The sequence below is a fragment of the Rhipicephalus sanguineus genome, chromosome 5 (assembly GCF_013339695.2).
Source record: "Rhipicephalus sanguineus isolate Rsan-2018 chromosome 5, BIME_Rsan_1.4, whole genome shotgun sequence".
NCBI classification, from domain to species: domain Eukaryota; kingdom Metazoa; phylum Arthropoda; class Arachnida; order Ixodida; family Ixodidae; genus Rhipicephalus; species Rhipicephalus sanguineus.
This window is the reverse complement of record NC_051180.1, coordinates 60,495,110-60,516,897: the sequence shown is the minus strand read 5'-3', so window position 1 is coordinate 60,516,897 and position 21,788 is coordinate 60,495,110. Positions and strand designations below refer to the sequence as shown.

The window sequence follows — 21,788 nt, the reverse complement described above, 5'->3', positions numbered from 1 at the left end:
GCGACAAGTAAACAGAACGGGCGTTCTTCACACAAGGGAGAGTCGTATTGTAGGAAAACAGCAATTTGGGCTAGCTGGTATTTCTGCATATTAATGCGAAAAATGGGGTGTACTAACAAACAGGGACAAAGGAAGAAAAAACGACGACAGAGGCACACACTGGCAACTTGAAGTTTATTGATGAAGCAACACACAAATGGTTTACATAGTATTTATTTATTTATTTATTTATTTATTTATTTATTTATTTATTTATTTATTTATTTAAAATATCTTACAGGCCCAACGGGGCATTGTGTAAGGGGAGCATCAAAAGATTATGTACATGGCTATACACAACTTTAATAATAAAAAAAGCCTTATTTTTTCTATTAGAAAGGAAGACACCTTGGCCGTGATTGATGCTTTGCGCTTCTTAAGATGTATAAGCTAAGTTACCATCAACTAGCCCAAATTTCTGGGTTGTATAGCCTGCCGGCCGCCTTTGAAGGCGACAGCTTGCGCAAACGAAAATAGACAGCAATTCAAAAAATGGTCGACATGCCAGAAAATGCCCCTTGAAAGCGTGCTTCGTTGCAATAAGGGTATTTGTGTGGAGAAGCCCGTCTTAGTAAGTCAGCATTAGTAGGCGCTAAGTTTTAAAAACTAAGTGTACGAGGTTGTGTGAAACCGGTCGATAACTTGTGTGGCAGGCCTGCCTTATACCACCATTGTAGGTTACCGCATTTGCCTTTATATTACCAGCCCTCAATGCTAATTCTGAACACTGTTAACTATCATTGGTTAATGTAGAAATCTGCTGGCAAATGTTGGCTACTGTTCGTTTGTGTTTGCTATCACGGTAATTAAAGGTAATGCTAAGTGATTATTCTGATATTTATCTCTATATTCTCGCTCCTATTTTTGTAATTCGCGTTTTTCTACATGTGATGGCGCACGTATTTGAAGCCTGTTTGTCGTCGACTTACTTTGTTTAAACGACGGCGGCATACAAGACGCAAAAGAAAAAGAAGCGCGCAAGAACTTGGAGAATCCTTGAGCTTCGCCTTAAAGGGCCCCTAAACCCCCTCCGACATTTTCCCAAACATTTCAAGTAAACAAGCGCATCGCGTGCAGAATGCCGTCGCGATCAACGATGCCACACGCCGCAGCGCCACAGGTCGCAGGTGCGCCACAATTTCGAAAAAACAATAGCTTCTCCTTTCCGGTCCCCGCCATTCCCGCCACTGAGATGTGTGACATCCCCGGTGAAACTCGATGACGCTATCACTTTCGATGCTTGCGATTGGCCGAACGACAACCGACGACTTCCGGTTACTCTGCAAACAGCTGTTCGCGCGCACCTTGCTGTTCTTGGTCGTGTTGCCGCTTGCGAATCGACATCTGCGGCCCGCGCAACCGCCATTAGCGTAATTACACATCCACGCCTTGCGGTTTGATGAGCTCCGTGAACTCGAGCTCGGCTCCTCATCTCGAGCCGAAGTGGTCTGGCACGGCGTGTCCCCGTACGGGTCCATCACGTTGGCGATACTTTGAAGGTGTGCGCGCAACACAGGGTTCATACCAGCACGATTCGTAGGGGCACGGGCCGGCACGGCAGCGACAGCGGTTAGTCAACGAAAAGTGCACCCAGATACCATACAGAGTTGACGGCGAGCTGGAGCGTCGGAGTCGCCGGAATCGCGGCAACCGGAAGTAGACGCTGTCTCGAACAGCGCGTCAGCGGTGACGTATGCCACGCGAGATGAGGAGGGGCACTCAGCTGACTCAGCGAGGAGGGCAAAGCGGTTTTGGAAGAGGCTAGCGTAGGAAAGAGGGAAAGAAGCGATCGTCGCGTTTCGATCATCAAACGCGTGTCACTCCGCTACTATGGCACCGTTTCGAAAAATTCTCACGGCTACGTGTTCGTTGTAAACTCGAGCACAACTTTCTCACCTCAACTAAATTTCGACCGCTGGGTTGTTTAGGGGCCCTTTAAAGAGTAGAACGCGATAGCGTAGTCGGGCCCCGTTCGCATCGCCTTCTCAACTGCTAGCCTGGCTTCGGTTCACGGTGCATGCCTCAACCGTGGAGCAGGAAAACGAACCTCTGTGCGCGTAACATTGGCCGTTTGAAACTATCCTAAAATGCCTACTGCAGGTACAGTTGCCAAGTGCCCACTACAACATAATTCTTCCTTTTGCGATTTGGCGAAATACCGACTACGCATCCGTGAGGCAACACGCTCACCTGCGCAGCTGCACACGTTGTCAATGCTGCAGCGGATAACGATGATTATGTATGCGTGTGTGCTTTGCGATTAGTGCGCCTTGAAACCAACCACTCAATGCGCAATTTACATGTTTTGACTCCGGGTTCGATTCTACGCTTCTGCCACGCAATATTACATGCGTTAAGGACACTCCTCGCAGCAAATGACATTCACATGGTGTTTTTTTTTAAAGCAATTTTGAACACGAGAGTGGCTCTTAAATAGAACACCTGCTTGCCACGCAGTAGTCCTGGATTCGATTCGCACTCGAGCCGAAGACTTTTATTATTTATTTCACTTGTATCTATCTCGAAATTTCGCTCGCGGACAACGCTGATTAATGTAAGAATGTTGCAGTCGTCGGCGTAGAAGTGAACCAAGTGAAAGAAGGTTTATGGAAAGGGTAAAACCAGAGTTACCGATTGAACATGAAAGCGAACAACTAAACGAAGATTGAAAGCAGCTGCAGTGAAAAACTACGTGAATGTCAAAGAGTAAATGAAACTCAGATATGTATGGATGAGGCAGGAAGTTTGCAATAGGTGGTGTTAAAAAAGAAAAGCTAGAAATCTACAAGAGAATGCATCTTAGCACTGCTCAATCTGCTTGCAGCGGTAAGAGTATAGTCGAGAAATACATGTAAAACATGTGCTCGCACAGGAACGCACGTAACAAAAGAAGAGGTCGCATATGAAATGGGTATTGTTCTACCATGCACGCTCATGCGATTTCTCGCTGTGGCGCGCAGCAGCAGTCTCCGTATTCGATGAGCTGTAACATGATACCACGTTTCATATACAAGAGCACTCACAATGAGTTCGTTTGCCGACACAGGAACGCAAATACATGCATTCACAAGAAAGGGGATGGTTATAGAAAGCAAGCCAATGAATCGGGGAGCCATTTCTATAGTTTTCCTATCAGCTCTAACTCTATCTCCATTGTTCCGTCAAAGCTCAGACTGCAATTTCATATCCGTGGTACCATGTTTCGAAAGAATCACTTTGGTCAGTATATCACAGTAAAAAAACAGGTACAGTCATTTCAATACTGTATTATGTGGAGGTAGCTAAACAAAAACATTACGCAAAGCTTGTCTTTAATGATACTGCAGGTAAGTGTAATTGCCTACTGCTTTTTTGAAGATGTCCAAACAATGAATAGCATTATTTGCTCAGGAAGCTGCAATGAGTCCCTTAGCGACACTAGCAATGACGATGGTGGTATGGCAATCCCAAAGTCGTGTACCAGCAACAGAGTCATCGCGAGGGGACATTTTGCGACTGCGACATGGTGATGATTGCTTTTTGGCAAGCCGCGTATGAAAATATCCAGAGCCGAGAGAAGCCGTGGCGGCTGCCGATGTACAACAACCGAGAACATGGAAGAATCGCAGAAATGTGTAACTTACAAGAACACATGTAGACTTAACCGAAGACGGACGTGGGCATGTACTTGGTATTCGCTTGTGTGCCCATGCTTTGCGATTCAGCGCTACCTGTTTTCTGCTCCGTCGCACCGAATAAAAGCATATATGTGCATGTTCAGCGTTGTATATATATATATATATATATATATATATATATATATATATATATATATATATATATATATATATATATATATATCCGTATGAATAATACAGGAGTGTTATACGGTTTTCACCGTATGGATAATACAGGAGTGTCAAGAATTCAGAAACACGCACAAAATCTAGTGACAGACGTAAATATGTCTCCACGTCCTTATGACACCTTTCCTTGCTGCTTTATCGAGAGAAGAACATCGAAATATTGTGTCGACAGGTCCTGTCGGAGCAGGGTGTTCAACAATCAACATCAAGAAGAATCAAAAGATCCGGAAGCTAAGATGACCGAGTAGGCACACATACGCCCAGCAGGCACCGTATACCTTTCAAGTAACTTGCCTATAAAAGTATGGCTGTGTGCAGAATAGACCGCGGGGTGGCGTCCCTAATAATCTCCGCTAATTAAGATGCGAACATTCATTTTTCTTTTCTATAGGCATTATTAAAGACCCCGCTGCATGAACGGCATTTTTTTTTTTTTGCTTCATCTTTCAGAATGGTTTCTTCACCCGCTTGTTTGCACCGCCACGTGTGTACCTTCCGTCGTCGTCTAGTCGCTTGTCTAAGAGGTCCATTCGTGAGACGCCAGGAAAATGTTAAATTAACGATATTGCTCTTGTGATTCAGGCTTCGCTCCGTTTTGTCTCGGTAGCCTAACGCGGCGACTTTCCTTTTAAGTGTCATCCAGTTCACGCACTGGTAATATTGAAAAGGCTGCCCCCTCGCTACAGTTGACTGGCTACTGAACCCGTCCCTCCATCGTTAACCACGAACAACTTTATTTCACTCAAGATTGTCCGTACACATTGTCCCCTTCTTTGTACACAGATTGTTTTTTTTTTTTTGTTTTCTTTTCTGGCTAGAAAACAGCAGCAACAAAGCAATAGAAAAGAAGAGAGGTATGAGATAGAAGGTTAAAAAGTGACGGTAAAAAGTATTAAGAGAGGCCAAACTCCGAGCGAGCCTCGTTCTCCACTTGGAGCCGCGGCCGGAGTGGTGTATCTACAAGGCCTCAATCCTGCACTGTTCGGCGCCTCGCTACTTCTCCCGCCAGTTTATCCGGGAGGCTGGCGAGGCGCGCAAGAGAGGCTAACGGAGATTTATTCTCCGAACGAAACACGCCAAGTAATCGCACAAAATGAAGAATGGTCGACCGTTTCCCATCGGTCGGCGGCGGCGGGTGCTGCTCGCTAGCTGACGGCCTTGCCGCAAGCAAGCCACCACCACCGCCGGGAGGCCGAGCCAAGCCAAGCCAGACAGTCGACGGAGGTCGAAGACGTGCGCGAGCGGAGGAGGAGAAGGGAAAAAAACGAAGGAGCCAACAAGCGAGACAACGACGATGCGCGCGCTCACAAAGGAAGACCGATGACTTTGTGGCGCTCCGCCGACTCCCCTTCGGTTCGCGAAGCCGCAGCCGTCGCCGTCTCTTCTCTCCGGCGAAGAAATTCTGGCGGCCGTGCACTAGTCGACGGCACGGAGAAGAGAGAGAGAATGTGAGGGCTTCTCTGGAGAGCAGTCGCGTGTCACGGCGAAGCTCGGCATCCCGGAGGAGCCGCCGGTTGCTGCAGGCGCCGGATATCATCGCCGGCGCCGCGTGAGGCCTATTCGTCGTCGTTGTCGCCACGACTGAACGATGCGTGCGAATCAATGGAGAACGAGCGCTCGACCCGACTCGCTCGTTTCGCTCGCGAGAGAGAGGCCGCAGATTCATAACAGCACGCATCCGCGCGCGCAACAAACAAGCCACCGACGTTGAAGCCTTAAGGGGGATGGCAAAGAAAATGAATGAGCTCCGTCCTCTATCCAGCATCGTATCGTTCCTTCCGTTTCCTTATATTTTTTTCTCGTTTTTGAATCATTTGCCGCCGCGGGAAAATTCAGGCGGCGTAGATTGCCATAGCTTCTTCTTTATGTTTGTTCTGTGTCGTCTTCGTTTACTAGTCCGTTCTCTGCGCCGAAGGCTTTGTATTGGTTTTCTTGGGACGATGCCGTGTAGGTGCGGTGGCGGTTTTCTTGTTATCTGTGAGTGCACGAGGAAAAGATGAGAATTGTAAGCAGCGGGATCGGTGTTTGGAGGGATACGTAAGAGGAGGGAGATTGAATGTGTCGAGATTAGCGAACGAACCGGGCGAGATCTGAGATGGGAAGTGAGCGTCGATGTATGCGTATATAGACACAGAGTAAACAAAGGTTCTTCGGCGAACGCTCGAGTGCTGTCTAAGCATGCAGATGCGAAAAGACCAGATTAGTCAAATGGATGACGGGTACTTCGAGCGTTATGAGGACTGCTTATCCTTTCGCATATTTATCTTATTATTCTTTTTTTTTTGTTATTGTTGTTCATGTGTCTACGTGTCATATTTTAGTGGTGCACACCCTCCACAGCCATGAAAATAAATTTAGCGGATCTTTTTTTTTTGTTTTTGCTTTAACAGCGACGCTGTTTTAAGCCAACCGTAAAGTGTCGATTCTGCCGCAAAACCATCATCATCATGAATAAATATGTGCCACAGAATTTCGGCAAATCCCCCTAACCACTCACGCCTACGCAGTGGCCTGTAATAACCCTGACGGGCGAGAGCACGAGTACAGAGAGAGAGAGACACAAACAGAGAGACGGAAATAAAGACATAATGGAAAAGAAAGAGAATTCTTGCCGAAAAAGATTCTTCACGAGACGGGATTCGAGCCCGCGTACCCTCGATCCGAAGGGGAGCGTCCTAACCACTCGGCTATCCAGACACGCTAGCAGAGCATAGCATAGCCTCGTATTGGGTAGCGTAGCAAACAGATGGGAAAGAGAGGTGGGCGTAAGGAGGAGAGATGTGATGGTGAGGAGGACGGAGAGTAGGATGGGAGAGAGTAAATCGTAGCACAGAAAGAATGAGAAAGAGAGAAATAGAAAGAAAGAAATGCAGAAAGAAAAAGAAAGAGAGACAAAGAGAACATCAACGAAAGAGAGAGAGAGAGAAAGAAGTAAAGAGATAGAAAAAGGATAGAAAGAAGGAGGCAGAGAAAAATTCTTGCCGAAGACGAAAAAAATCTTCGCGCCCACCGACGGAGACATCGCGCGCAACCTCCGCTCTATAGTGCATAGCCAGAGAGCGATAGGCCATCCTAAGAAAGTGCGTACTCCGGAGGAGGAAGCCGCGCATGAGCGGCGGGGGCCCGTGCTTCGCTGAACGAAGCTTTGCGCGACTTAGTGCAAGCATTTCATTTTTTTAATATACAGAGCTACCTTTCATATCCTGCAGGAAGTCATAATGATAGGGCGCTCTGCGTTTCACCACATCGTGTTTTGTATGAGCTATCTTTGAAGTCGACTTACCGTCTTGAATTGTCTATGACAATTTTCCGTCTTGAACAATTACAGAGCCACTCAACGTCTCCAATTCTTCGAAGTTCGTGACGAATAATGTCGTTGCTAAGCCGGGGCCTTACAGAAGGGACGCCAACGCCCTAACGTTTGGTTACATGCCTTGTCACCAGGCATAGAAGAGAACATAGTCAGTGATCTGTCATTACTAAAAGTGATAAGTCAATACAACCAGAGAGACATCTTAAGAGGGCTATCAGTGTACCCTGTGTCATATATTTTAGCAACTAAGAATGCTGAGAACAACGTAGAGGTCGGTGCTGAAACATCTAAAACGTTGGCCTACATTTACCGACACTGTACTGCAACCACGTCCAACTGAAAACATCTATAGTACATGGAAGGCGCGTAGTATTAGCGCCTTGCTTAGTCAAGGTCGTGTGCGTGCGCCTCAAGCGGCTACAGATGAGCAAAACTACGTACCTTACTGGCACCGTGAGCAAGAAATACCTGTGTTTGCAATGGCAAGTCAATACAACCGCAATTCTTTCTTCCCGAACTGTGCATCATAATACCGTGGAGGTTTTGCGCACTTTCCATGTACGAGCTGCAAACGCATGAAAGCAATCAGATTGCCGAACAAAGCAAAGAAAAAAATATTAGCGTAGCTTGCACTGGATCGCGCTAGGCTTGGGCACAGCAGAGCTTGCGGGCACCTAGCTGGTCCTGGTTTGGCTAGGCCTCTACCCTCTCACCTATCTGTTTCCCAAACCTTGCTGTGCTATACTTATATGGCTATGCTTGCTCTGAAACTTTTTCGCCAAGAATTTATGTCTTTCTCTATTTTTATTTCTATTTCTTCCTCTTTTCCTGTATTTCTTTCCCCCTCTCTGAGCTTGTTCTCTCGCTCATCAGAATTATTGCACCCCACACCTGAGAAATGGGCCAAGCAGAAGACGATCATGAAGAAGAGAGTGCGTGCCGGTTCATGACGATGATAATTTTTTATCTGCGACACACTGTCAACCTCGAGCATAACAACTCTGCTGTAAAAGCAGCGACGCCTGTGAATCGCTCGTCATCTATTTCGAGCCACTGTTTTGATCTTATTGTCATTGGCTATGCTCGTGGTGAAATTTCGTACAGTTCTTTCGAGCTCTCACAGTGTTTTGGTTCTTAAATTAGAACGCGCGTGCTCCAGGCGTGATACCAGGCGACAAGCACGGCGTTAGAGCCTGATTCTACCAATTTTTCAACGACGCCCAAGATAATGTGGCATCAAAGAAAACCAGAAAAACCAGACTGTACTCGAATATCTGCCTAAAGATAGTCGATATTTTCTCTGCATTTCATGGCAAACATCCGGCAGATAGCTCGCTTACCTATGCCTGCGAAGATAAGTTTTCATGTCAGACGGCTTCGTACGGTGACCAAAAGTAAGATTGAAACGCACTCCAAAGCTTCTATGAAAAATCTTCGGAAAATTATCAAAGGCAATGGCTGTCGATACAAAACACAACTGGGAGCGAGATTGATTTCCAGTGCCCACGCACTCGTTGCGAAGTAATGCTGCGGCCTTCATCTGCATTCAGTACAAGCAATCGCTCATGATGCTGTGGCGACGCACATCGAAATTTGGACAACAATGAAGAATAGGCAAATACAAACGCCGCACAGTCGAAGAACGACATTTGAGTTTATGTATTCTCCATTGTCGGCCATGTTAGGATGTGCGCTGCCTAATAGTATTACGACTAGCCAATTACCAATGCCACCATCACGTCCACAGCAAGTAATCAATCAATATGGTTGAGTAAGACTGGTTGCTAGGCAAGTTGGTTGACGTCAAAGGGATACATATTAGCGCAAACAGAGAAACAAAGACTCGAGAAAGACGTAGGAGCAAGCAGAATGGTCGGGCGCTAAACTTGAACAATTTATTCGAAAGGTGTAGCGAGGAGAATCCATCAATTTGCGCATGCGTGCGTCAGTACCGACAAAGTGCAATCACACTCACGTATCAAAGAGCTGCATCTCATTTCCAAAAATACATGAGGAAGTATCACTAATACAACTCGTGGTTTTCTTTTTAAAGTGAAAAGTTTCCAATAACTCTCGCGCTAACGTGTAATTGCTCCTACCTGTTATCTTGACATCACGAAGCGGAGGCTCACATCTGCAGACTACACAATGGGTAGGTAAGTGCGCATCGGGTAGACTTGTGAATTGTCCTTAAAGAATAAAGGGAAGTGCTCTAGTCGTGAATGAGCACTATAACCCTCGGAACTCAACCGAAGGGGGTTCTTGTCGTTTAGGGAACAATCCGGCGATTGTGGTCTGGAGCAGCACTTAAATATGTTGTTTGAGAAGCTCTAATACACTATCATTTTGCAAACCACGTATCTGCCTATAAATGAAGGAAGGAAGACAATTCTGAGGGCTTGCTTCTTTGTTTGACTCAACCATAATGAAAACATTAAAGAAACGGCCTATGGGAGGCTTTAGAAATAATTTAACAAGGTGGTATCGTGTGGCTCGTCTTAAAAATTCCAGAGAATCATGACGCGGTTTTATGCAGCGATGACTTTCTCTAAGGCAGCCAGCATATATCCAACTATAACGTCGATACACACACACACAGAAAAAGAAAAACGTAGCTTCTTACATGTGCTGCCCCACTTTTATCCCACCGGCAGGCTGTCAAGCTTAGTCAACAATGAGCCACTCTCGCTCATGCTTAGTTCGCGCACAATGCTTGTTTCGCGATTCAGCTAACGCTTGCTCCACCAGCAGCAATATTCAGATCGCGCAGAGCGGCCAAAATCTATACAGAATAAGCTCGCATCGTAACAAAAACGACGATGCGCGGCACGTGTCAACGACGACGCCTTACCCACACAGCTTGTGCCTACTCCCATTACAATGGCCTCCGTCTTTGTTCGTAACTTCACCTCACTAAAGGTAACCGCCGACACTTTACATCAAATAGTTGCGCTGGTTTTTATATTACGGGCCCCGTATTCACATACTATTCATTACAAGTGAGTTTTTCTTTTTTTATTATTATTATGCATTACTCGGACGAGCACCGCAGGTGGTAGCGATCACCGTGATAATAAGACGACCGCCTGGCGCGATAGCTAACCGCATTCACTGATTACATTATCACACTGTTTATGTTACGCTACTTCGCGGGAAGAGGTCGGATAGCGCTGTCTTTTGCGCCTAAGGTAAAAATGCTCCAGTCGCGAGAAGCTGCTTTCGTAAACTTCCACCAAAACGTGTCATCCGCAAACGCTCCAAGACAGGCGCATCCGCTCACGACCAGGAAAAAAGAAAGTGCACACAGCAGCATGCAAGACAGGAACGAAAACTGTAATCGTGCATAAGCGTTCTCATTTTTTTTCTTTCCCCTCACTGACATCGCACACAAACATCTAGCACGCACACGCCCGTGCTTTGGGACATAGAAACGCACAGATGTGGTGTACTCCGCACACGTGTAAACAAAAGTAAACTGTGGCAGTACATACAGGTAAGCAAACACACAGGCGCATTCACGCGAAGCATCATGCCCCCTCCCCCTCCTCTCCCCCTCCTCTCCCCCTCTTCTTCCTGCACTGTACGTGGTCGCTTCGCTCCCCCCTCCCCCCCCCACCCCGCCGTGGTTTACAGCTTCATATTTCGCCGCTCAGTGTTTTGGCCTCTATAAATATTCCGCGCTGCTGGTTTTACGGCGTCCAGAATCTCGCGCATATTTTAGCTCGCAGTGCTTCCCCCGGCTCGCGGAATACGTATATGCATGCGCGCACTGACAACGTCCCGTCGTAACGGTTTCTCGCTTATTATATGTGTGTTCACACACATGCCCAACATTCACTTTTCTTTCTTTCTTTCTTTCTTTCTTTCTTTCTTTCTTTCTTTCTTTCTTTCTTTCTTTCTTTCTTTCTTTCCATTCAGAAAATTGTGTCACAGCCACTCGCTCCCTCAAAGTATTGCTTTATACGCAATTCCTTGTGCTCTTTTCTTTCCGGTGTAACACCTCTTCGTTATTGCGTAATATTTTAAATATTTGTTGTTATTTTCGATCGCTTCTGCTCTTGCTTTCACGTCGTTCTTTTCCACCGCAGATTCGTCCTTTATTTCTGACAGGGTTCTTTTCAGTTCTCGTTCACAAATTGTTTGCTTGTTTGTATTCTTCCCGTATCGTCCCGATGCCGCAAACTAAAGAAAGTGCTGCAAACGAAGAGAACGACTCGAAAAAAGAAAACTGGAAGGACAGCGACCAGGCCACGTTGCAGGCGCCTGCCGAGGATGTTTTACATTTCTACCTTCGTATGCTGTCGTGCTGGCTTTCGGGGAGACATTATTATAATCACTTTTCTCCTATCTATCTATCTATCTATCTATCTATCTATCTATCTATCTATCTATCTATCTATCTATCTATCTATCTATCTATCTATCTATCTATCTATCTATCTATCTATCTATCTATCTATCTATCTATCTATCTATCTATCTATCTATCTATCTATCTATTTCTCTCTCTCTTTCGCACCCGTTTTCCTTTCTGCAGTCTTACGTTCAGCGAATGTGCCACGCAGAGAATTTTTCCGTCACAAGTTCAAGACAGGCCTCAGTCAATGCCGCACCGATTCCTCCAACGCCGTCTGGACCTTCACCTGAACAACCAACACACGTGGTGGAAGGCCCGACGCGTTGACGATGCGAAAGGATTCCACCTCAAATTGAATTCGAGTCGAGTTCCTCTTGGGGAGGAACGCTAGACTATACGCTCGCGCTGGAGTTATAGAATGGGAGCCTGAAAACAAACCGTGCCAGACGGCGGAGTCTGCGTGGAACAAAGCTTTGCGTCGCTCGCGATGTTGGCACAAAGCAAACAACAACAGAAAGCAAGGGACGCTCTAGGTACGTGTACGAACAGCCGCGCAAGCAGAATGGAGAAGTCAGCGGCGGCGGCGGTGGGACGCCGCCGTCTACGTCGGGAGTTAAACATATTGCGCGCTCAGTAGAGCATGAAACGGCTCCCCTTAAATGCTCTTCAATGCACGCGCCGAACACACAAACATACACGCACTTTCCTTGCGAAAAGGCGCGTCACTCACGCTGCTCAGAGCCTCTCTCGGCGCCCTGCAGACTCAATGTAGAAAATAGCATATGGAAATGGGTGGAGGGAGAGAGAGAGAAGCGCGTTCGTTATGTCGACATTCTCATCGTATAACGCCAATCGATCCGTGTTTTCTTTTTTTCCAACGCGAACATGGAAGAAAATTTTATTAATTTTTTTTCCTTCTCGCGGATGAAGGTTCCTAATGTATCGACAAGTCCGTAACTACGCACGTGCCATGCGAGTGACGAAAGCTGAGAGACGGACACGTTATTCAAAGTTGAAAAGTTTGTTGTTTTTTTCTGCTACATTCGACGATGACGAATGTGAAAGGCCCAACGAGACGTCTCACACGAAAAGCAAACATGTATGGCGTTGCAAGAATACCGAAGAAACCACCTACACAACCGCTTAAGGCGAGCGTTCTTTGTTTAGCGCGAATACGTGAGGGTGTGAGTTTATGGGCGCCAAGCTCACACCTTAACAAAAAGAACAAAGAAGAACAAAGAACTGAGAAGACAATTGAAGAAGGTGAGAGAGTTGAATAAACTGTCTATAGATGCAAAATATTGCGCATCTGCGCTGGGCGCCGCACGTTAACGTCGGTTCGATGTGGCGGCAAATAAATAATAAATAAACGATATAGGTGCATTAGTTAAGGACAGTGAAAGCCTAAAAGAGTATCAATAAAGGTGCGTAGACGTAAAAGAAATATTCGCGGGCCGAAATCAGCCGTCAACTCGTCGACGAACGTTGAGAGGGGAAGGGGGAGGAGGGGGGCATGCGAGGAACATTCGTGTACCACGCCAAATTATGGTTTCGATGGAACAACGGGGCAAAACATTAAACGTAACGCATTCGCGGACGTTTATCTTCCACTAGGTTTCGACCTATATGCAGAAAGAGCCCTTCCTCTCAGCTCATATCTGCATTCCGCTGGAAAGAAGGGGAGGGGAGCACATTTTTTAAAACTAAAGCGACGAAATGAGGGAGCATGAAAAACGAGGTGGGCGGCTTAGCGCGCTCGGAAGCGAAAGGGAGAATCGATACCCGAGTTCCCTGCCGTCGTCATTTTTTTATTCTCCCTCAAGCCTTTATTTTAATTCCTGGAGGTTAACGCACCCGCAGCCTTCTCCTCCCCTTTTATGTGAAGCAGAAAGAAGCAAACGAATGCGTTTATTCGAGGCAAACGTGCAGCGCAGTGGAGCTCTGCAATCCGTGTTCCCGTAAAAAGCCGAGAGCGTCGCTACGCTGGCGCAGACCCTCCATTAGAAATTCGTGTTTCTTGCTAACCTCCTCACTGGCCATCTTACACACCCTCCTCCGCATCCAGTCATCTTCTTCCGTACTCCTGCGCTCGGCATCCGCCACTGTATGTCGCAGCGAAACCCTCGTTTCACAATCCTGGCTGTTCATCCGACGAAACATGTCCCCTCCATTTGTACCATACTATATATTCACCTCTTTCTCTCTGTCATCTCTTTTTATACATTTCATTGTTTCCTCTTTGCTGTCTAAATGTCGCTGCTGCTATTCTGTACCTTTCCTTTTTATACGCTGTTCTTTGTTCACGTCCCGCGCATATATATGCGATGACGATGCAAAAAAAGAAAATGCCCCCAATTCTCTTCCTTGAAAATGTGTTTTCTTTTTTTCTTCTTGTTCTTTTCTGGCTGTCGCTGTCTGCGTGGTGCCATAGCAGTGCTCCGTGTGGTGAAGCAAGAAACTGCGTGCAGCAGTAGTTGTAGTGGAAGCACTTTTATTTTTTTGCCCGGTATTGCTGGTGCAGAGCGCTCTTTGTGACTCGTCTGGGTTCCGAGACATTATATTCGGAGTAATGGAGCGTTGACACAACTGTTGCAGTATATACGAACGATTAATGCGTGGGACGAAAACGCGAGCAGAGAGAACTCGTTTCTTGTCCTTACTACTGGCTGTTACAGAATACGGGCGAAGCGTCTGGCAGCCAGCCGGCCACCAGTGGAGCGGCAAGAACAAAGAGGGCGCTGAATTGTCGTCGAGGGCAAGCCATTCGTTGGGACAGTAAGCAAAAAGAAATGCAGTGGGAACATTATTGCGCAGCCAAAGTCATCTTTTTTTCCGGTGTTTTCTTTAACTTGCTCCTCTCTCCCTACCCTTTTTCTTTATAGATAGATAGATAGATAGATAGATAGATAGATAGATAGATAGATAGATAGATAGATAGATAGATAGATAGATAGATAGATAGATAGATAGATAGATAGATAGATAGATAGATAGATAGACAGACAGACAGACAGACAGACAGACAGACAGACAGACAGACAGACAGACAGACAGACAGATAGATAGATAGATAGATAGATAGATAGATAGATAGATAGATAGATAGATAGATAGATAGATAGATAGATAGATAGATAGATAGATAGATAGATAGATAGATAGGCAGGCAGGGAGACAGACAGACGCAGATAGATAGATAGATAGATAGATAGATAGATAGATAGATAGATAGATAGATAGATAGATAGATAGATAGATAGATAGATAGATAGATAGATAGATAGATAGATAGATAGATAGATAGATAGATAATAGATAATAGATAGATAGATAGATAGATAGATAGATAGATAGATAGATAGATAGATAGATAGATAGATAGATAGATAGATAGATAGATAGATAGATAGATAGATAGATAGATAGATAGATAGATACTGTAATAAACACTCTTAGTTCTAAAGCGTTATTCGCTTTATTCTTAAAGCCGGTCTGTCTCTTTTTTATTCTTTCTAAGAGCCGATAAAGCCTAAAACTTTATTCCTGCATACTACATACTACAGTAGAAGCGCCTATATCACTCTTCCTATGCAGGGAATTCAGCATCTTCATTATTTGGTCAAGGTAAACAAGCGCCCGCGCTCGTGCGCCATGGGCTCACACAAAAGAGGAGCCGGCCGAAGAAGTGGCCGCGTCCACACTTCCGTATAATCGCTGCGTCGTTTGCAGTGCCTGCGCCGCCGTATACATACGCGCGCTAATTTAGCGCCGGTTTAGCACCACTCTTGTCGCCGTAGGCCTCTCCGTCCATTGTGGAGCGCACAGCGGCGAGCAACGCCTACCTTCCAAATGAAGGCATAGCGGCGGGCATTGTGCAGTATGCCTATACTGCTGCAGCGCCTACGCTGGAAGTGGCACCTTTATATAAGACTGCAAAGGATTTGTATCTCGCGATGAGCGCACCTCCCATTTCGTGTACCATGCTCCCTTCTATTGTCTTTGCGAGGTTTCAATGGCCGCTTAAAGGAAGGTCATGAAAAGTTTAGGCTTTTACGGAGCGATCTAAGTGAGCCGAGCCCACCGCACCTTCCCTCCTCTTTTTCGCCACTCTTCACGACACTCTTCGCGCCACAGTCTGCCTGGAACCGCCATCGTCCTTCTTACGCAGTCCTTGCTTTGTTTTGCAGTGTGATTAGCAAGTCCCTCAAGCCGTTCTCTCTTTCTGTCACCTATTCACGCTCACCTCGACTTCTCCTGAATGTCGAGAATACCGTCTTTTTGTTGGTGTTGCTTCGTCTTTCTTGTGGCCACCAGTGCGTCTGCTTCTGAAAGCTCACTTCACCTCCTTACACACATGACTGACCGTGCAGTGCAGCGCACGGGTACTTGTCAGCTTGCTCAAAAATTGCCCCTGCATCATGGCAGGGAGTGAGTGGTGGGAAAGTGCGCATGTGTGCAAAGGGTTTACTATGCATGCCACACGCACATCTGCGAGGTTGTCAAAGCTGTGAGCACTTAATGTGATGAGATTTTTGTGTGTGAGAGCTTATGAGGACCATGAAGAGAACCTCAAAAGTTCCAACCTCTCCTCGAATTCGGGTTGAGCAATATTTCATTAGCAGCTATCACTAGAATTTCGTGCTATAACTCTTAAAAGCGTGAAAGTGAAGGTATACTACAGAATATTTCGTTATAAGACAGTGACAACGATATAGATGATCTACGCGCATGACAGAAGGAGCAGTCGTTCTGGTGCACGCTTAATCTGATTGAGATAAACGCCGATGCGAAAAGAAACTGATATTTATAGACAAGTGGAGGTACAATGTCGCAGAGCCAATCACTCCAGGAACGAAATGAAGCCGTTAAAGCACGGTCGTTTGGAATGTTGTACTATGAAGTTAAATATCAAACGCGAGGCATTTCTTAGCGAACCAAAGGCAGCTTGTCCGTATCTATCTATCTATCTATCTATCTATCTATCTATCTATCTATCTATCTATCTATCTATCTATCTATCTATCTATCTATCTATCTATCTATCTATCTATCTATCTATCTATCTATCTATCTATCTATCTATCTATCTATCTATCTATCTATCTATCTATCATTGTCTTGGCGCTCTCGTGGATGTGACGAACACGATTCACATGAATGACGTGGCTTCAATATCGCGTACCTAATGAAATCCTTCGCAACAGTCCCGTCTGGTACACGCCCGCGTACCGCGATCCGTAGTATTAGGGTATGCGCCAGAGATTCACAGTCCATCGATGTCAACCCCGTCTTTAGAAATCGTAACGTGACAGCGTGAAGGCGCCCATGTCGCAGAAAATGTGGTGCCTGCGTCGGCCGCTTTGTTTATGAGTAAATATCTAGATAGAAGCAAAGAATAACACTCAAGGCTAGAGCCGGAATCGAATCCAGACATGCCGCACTGCAGTCAAGCGTTCTACCGCAGTGACATGCCAATGCTTCAAACTGCTTCGGCAAAAGACCCTATACAAGCATCATGACAAGTCGTTGCAGTCTTGGCTATCCGCTTTTATATGAACGAAAATATACGTTACATATGCGCAACTGTGACTCCGCAAGATAGGGTCAAGCGTTGCGCGAGCATGCCTACGACCACTTCTTATGATATGCACATCATCGCACCGCAGCGGGCACTTCGTGACGACAAAAGTGACGTCTCCATGAGTGCCGACGTTACGGCAGACCATGAGCTACTCTTTACAAAAGAGTGTACACTAGGCGCGCCTGGTAAGCCGAAAACACAAAGGCGTCGATCCACCACGAAATGCTTGGCTCAATGCAAAAAAAAAAAAAAATTCGGCATCGGCTTCTACTCCCCGATTGTTTCGGATGAAATTGATTTCCACAATGCGTGCGATCTGCCGGATTTTACTGCAGAGGGGAGTGAGGCTCCCAATTTCTACAGCACAAATAAATTAAAGATCTCTAAGAGAAGAGCTCTAGTTCATATTTTCTCCCTGCACGCAGGACGCTACAAACACTAACAGTCCTCGATTGGAACATGACGGGCTAGCCTACAGGCAATGCTTATTGCTGCCCGCAATTCACTGCGCCACGATTCTACGGTACCCTTAATATAAAACTTTGAATTTCAGCGCGACCAAACGGCAGCCGAGTTGAAAGTTAAATATTTGTTTCTGATCAGTGTGCTGGAGATTTGGCCTGTGCGAGCAGAGATAAAGCAATAATGAGGACAGTAGTCGGAGTTCCAAGCTGCAGGCCGTCAACACTCCTCTTAATACCTCGCGTTAAATCACGAAAATTAACGAACAACGTGTTTTGTTCGGAACAAAGAATAATTACGCTACGCACATAACTCCAGTGTTCGTATCCTGACGTGGGCTTTTCTGTAAAGTAAGTAAGCACTACAGCAAAAACAAATTTCATTACAATGAAACATCAATTCTGTATTCATGATGGTGAAGCGCTAAAAGAAACTGAGACTTATGAAGAACACAGGACACGGCGCTACTAGCAACTGAGTTTATTTTGAAAACAACGCCCTCATATATATAAAATGTACGTCATCATTAAAGCCAAATTTTGTTTTAACACGTGATCATAAACGAAACAAACGGGCAAGAGATAAAAACCGCGCATTTGTTGCCTTGGTAGGAGTACATGCGCGGTTTTTTTATCTTTCGCCTGATTGTTTCTTTTATGATCACGTGTTAAAACAAAATTTGGCTTTAATGATGACGTACATTTTATATATATGAGGGCGTTGTTTTCAAAAATAAACTCAGTTGCTAGTAGCGCCGTGTCCTGTGTTCTTCATAAGTCTCCGTTTCTTTTAGCGCTTCACCATCATGAATGTCTACCAACACGCCCAACTGGCGGTTATTCTAAATGTATTCTGATACCCTAATAAATGCAAAAAATCTTGATAGCTGTCGTTTGCGGTCGCGAGCTTCCGTATTCGCATCAATATTTATACGTAATATTAGTGACTCTTCAAATGTTTACATTATCCTGTAAGGTCATATGCTGACGATTCGCCGTTTCTGGTTACCCCTCTTAACCTCAGTTAGTGCTGCAAATCAGCACACGTAACGCTTCTTTGCCTAACCAGTACTTACACAAGCCGTCAGAACGCGCAAAGCCGTCATGACTGAGAAGCCCTCCCCAGCAGTTCATTAGTCGCGGATTTCTCTTTATTTACGTGGTCTTTCGTCCCAACATCTGAATACTCGCGACTGTAGTTTCTATGTATTTGCCTCTGGCCTTCATTGTCACTGAACGCGCCCCGGCTGTTTTGTATGCGCAGGGCCTCCGGACTCGGTAATCAACTGTTCGCAAGTGAACGCCACCGAGGATGGCATGTCCCTGGAGTGCATTGAGGGCCCCTGGGACGGCGGCATGGCGCCACCCGTCTTCATCGCCGAGCTGTACGACGCCGACTCGGGCACCATGCGCGCCAACATCACGAACACGCCCGGTGCGGGAGCAGCGTTTCTGGTGCGAGGCCTGCCAGGCGGCGCCACGTTCCGTGTGCTCGTGTACGCCGCCAACGGAAAAGGTCGCAGCGCGCCCTACGTACTCATGGCACACACGCTCAGACCCGCGGAGAAGTTCACCGGTAGGCAAACATTCCGTGTTCGAGGCATTGCGGAGAGTCTGGGTTAAAAGATGGCCCATAACAAATTATATAGTAGAAGCACTGGTTTGTTCATTGTTGGTAAATGTGGCTTCACCCGCATGTGACAAATAAAAATAAAGGCGAAAAGGGGCAAGATTTCTTAGTGTAAGATTTCAGACATACTACGTTCAAGTCATTGTTAGTTTAAATTATGTCACGCGTGCTACATTAATCTCAAGATAGGCGACACATTAAGTACTGACGACCGTTTCGTGGCTGAAGTTCTTGGTAATCTTCATCTTTGTATTTCATTTTGCTACTGCTAATTGTGATCTCAGTCTCCAAAAAAAAAAAGATCTGATTTTGTATTGCTACATCTTATTGAAGCTGACGACATCGTATTTACCAATAAGCACTTGCTCACGTGTATCTAAAAGCCATTTTTTTAGAAATGAATGAACCCCTTACACATGCTTAAAACCATCCCAAATTAACTGAAAGCGTTGAAGCATACTTGTACTTACGAAATCATCATTGCGTTCTTCATACCTGTTCTCTAAATTTGGGGCTCCTGGCGTAGCAGCCCCATTTACGCGTAAAGACTTTGAGCATTCAACGTGGTACTAGACGAAATGAAATAAAGAGATGGGGCCTTCATTCAACACCACTAACTCCATTTTTTGCTTTCGCCCATTGGTGCCTTTGCAACAGCAGGTGTTCAAGGGATGATCGTTATTAGGCCATTTTTAGGAGTTCTCATCGGCATCGTCATCGCTTTGGTCATTGCCGCCGTCATCGTCATCATCTTTATACGGTGCAAAAAACATGGCAGAGGCAAAGGTGCGACATTCCTTCAATTTTTCAGTAACGTTACGTTTTATTTTATTTGCATGCGTGATAAAGCGTTTGCTCTCTTTAAATACCGGGATATCGTGGAGCTAGCCAACAGGATTCTAAAGGACCATGGTTTTTCGATGATGTGAGCCTAGGAAACAATGTTCACCATTGCATATAAGTACAATTGCTCTCTTAAATTCTCCTTTAAATGCTCCACGAAACATGATATTGTGAACTATGACAAAAGTATTATCCTGACTTACACATCACTAGTTTCCGCGTGAAACAGCAGTATATCTTTGACAAAGAATCGACCGGCTTCGCAGGACATCCACAGAATTTCGCAACCAGGAATTATATTAAGCTGCACTTTTTCCCGTTTTCACTTCAATTCTTCCAGAGCAAAATTTGTCCAAGTTTATTATGTTTAAACAGTACTACATCTTTCTAGCGACCAGCAGCAAAATCAAAATCAAGCAGCGCCTGAAAACCTAGTACTTAGATGTTGCCTACGGCTGTATTAAAACATATCGAAGTTTGTAGAACCAAAAGCAGCGTGTCGAATTAAAGATGTTTATTTTATTTCGTTTCTTTCAGGGGCAGAAAAGGAGCAGATGGAGGACAAGTAAGTACATCTATAGCAGCAAGACTGACCCCGCCGCGTTGGTCTAGTGGTTACGGTGCTTGACTACTGACCTGAAGGTCACGGGATCGAATCCCAGCCGCGGCTGCCGCATTTCGACGGAGGCGAAACGCTGGAGGCGCGGGTGCTTAAATGTAGGCGCTCGTTAAAGAACCCCAGGGGGTCGAAAACTCCGGAGCCCTCCACCGCAGCATCTTGCATAATCATATCGAGATTTTGGAACGTAAAACGCCAACAATTATTGTTATCCACAGCAAAACTTGGAACAAACAAGCACGCTGTATCTGCTTCCACGTAGTAAGTGCACGCCACTGATAAGGTTATCTTGTGAGCGGAGGACAAGGCACCAACTGCAAGTGAGCAGTCCATTCGATAAAACTAGACACTGTAAACTCCAGTCGTTAAACATAATCGAAGCGCATTCTGCTCCGAGAACTGCTTAATCTAATTGTGCCAAAACTAAGTGGAAATGTATGTTGTAAACATGCTAGCTTTCCTGCAGGGCATTTTATCAAAAACATGATGTTCAACAGTCAACATACTGCGTACAAGATAGATTTTTCTGCTGCTTGTCGCATTTGCTTCATCTACATGTACATTCTCTCAAAGCCACATAATGCACAAGTCTGGTTAGCGCGCTGCGAGCAATACGTACCTAACATTTAATGGTAGTTTTGGCGATGAACATTATAGGAGGTGATGGAGACATCCAGCTACATAAAATATCCGGTTTAACTATTTTTGAAAATTATCAGCTGTAAATTACCGGACGTAATCTGAACTTATAAACATACCGTGAAATGACGCATGGCACAGGCAGTAGTTGCTAACGTTGGCAACGACGCTGGTTAGATGCATCTCTGCATCTCGACGTAAACAGATGGCGAGCTTCTGACTCTACCGCTTTCTAGACTACTTCCCCGAATCGATTAACGTTTTATTTAGCCTTAAACAGCGCCTAAAAGTGTAAAAGTGTAACGGAGAGCAAGTTATACTGCGTTCGCGCTGCTCCTCACACTTCTTGTCTGAAGCCTCTGGCTTGGTATGTGCGCCTCTAAATTCGCAATCACGCAATACCCAAGCTTCGATAGCAGGTTACACTCATTATGTTTCACTAATAAGTATCAATTTTTCCC

At 45.5% G+C, this 21,788-nt stretch overlaps 1 protein-coding gene across 3 annotated transcripts in view; it reads left to right on the top strand.

Moving 5' to 3' along the window:
- The window catches only part of LOC119393700 (protein turtle homolog B), a 337,896-nt gene that overhangs the window by 305,089 nt on the left and 11,019 nt on the right, over nucleotides 1–21,788 (top strand). For 2 of the 3 annotated variants that reach the window (XM_049416323.1, XM_037660826.2), the window contains exons 8-10: nucleotides 18,861–19,172; nucleotides 19,884–20,012; nucleotides 20,607–20,634. In XM_049416323.1, coding sequence (XP_049272280.1) covers nucleotides 18,861–19,172; nucleotides 19,884–20,012; nucleotides 20,607–20,634 — 469 coding nt within the window. The remainder of the gene's footprint in view (nucleotides 1–18,860; nucleotides 19,173–19,883; nucleotides 20,013–20,606; nucleotides 20,635–21,788) is intronic. The other variant, XM_037660827.2, reaches the window with a different exon arrangement.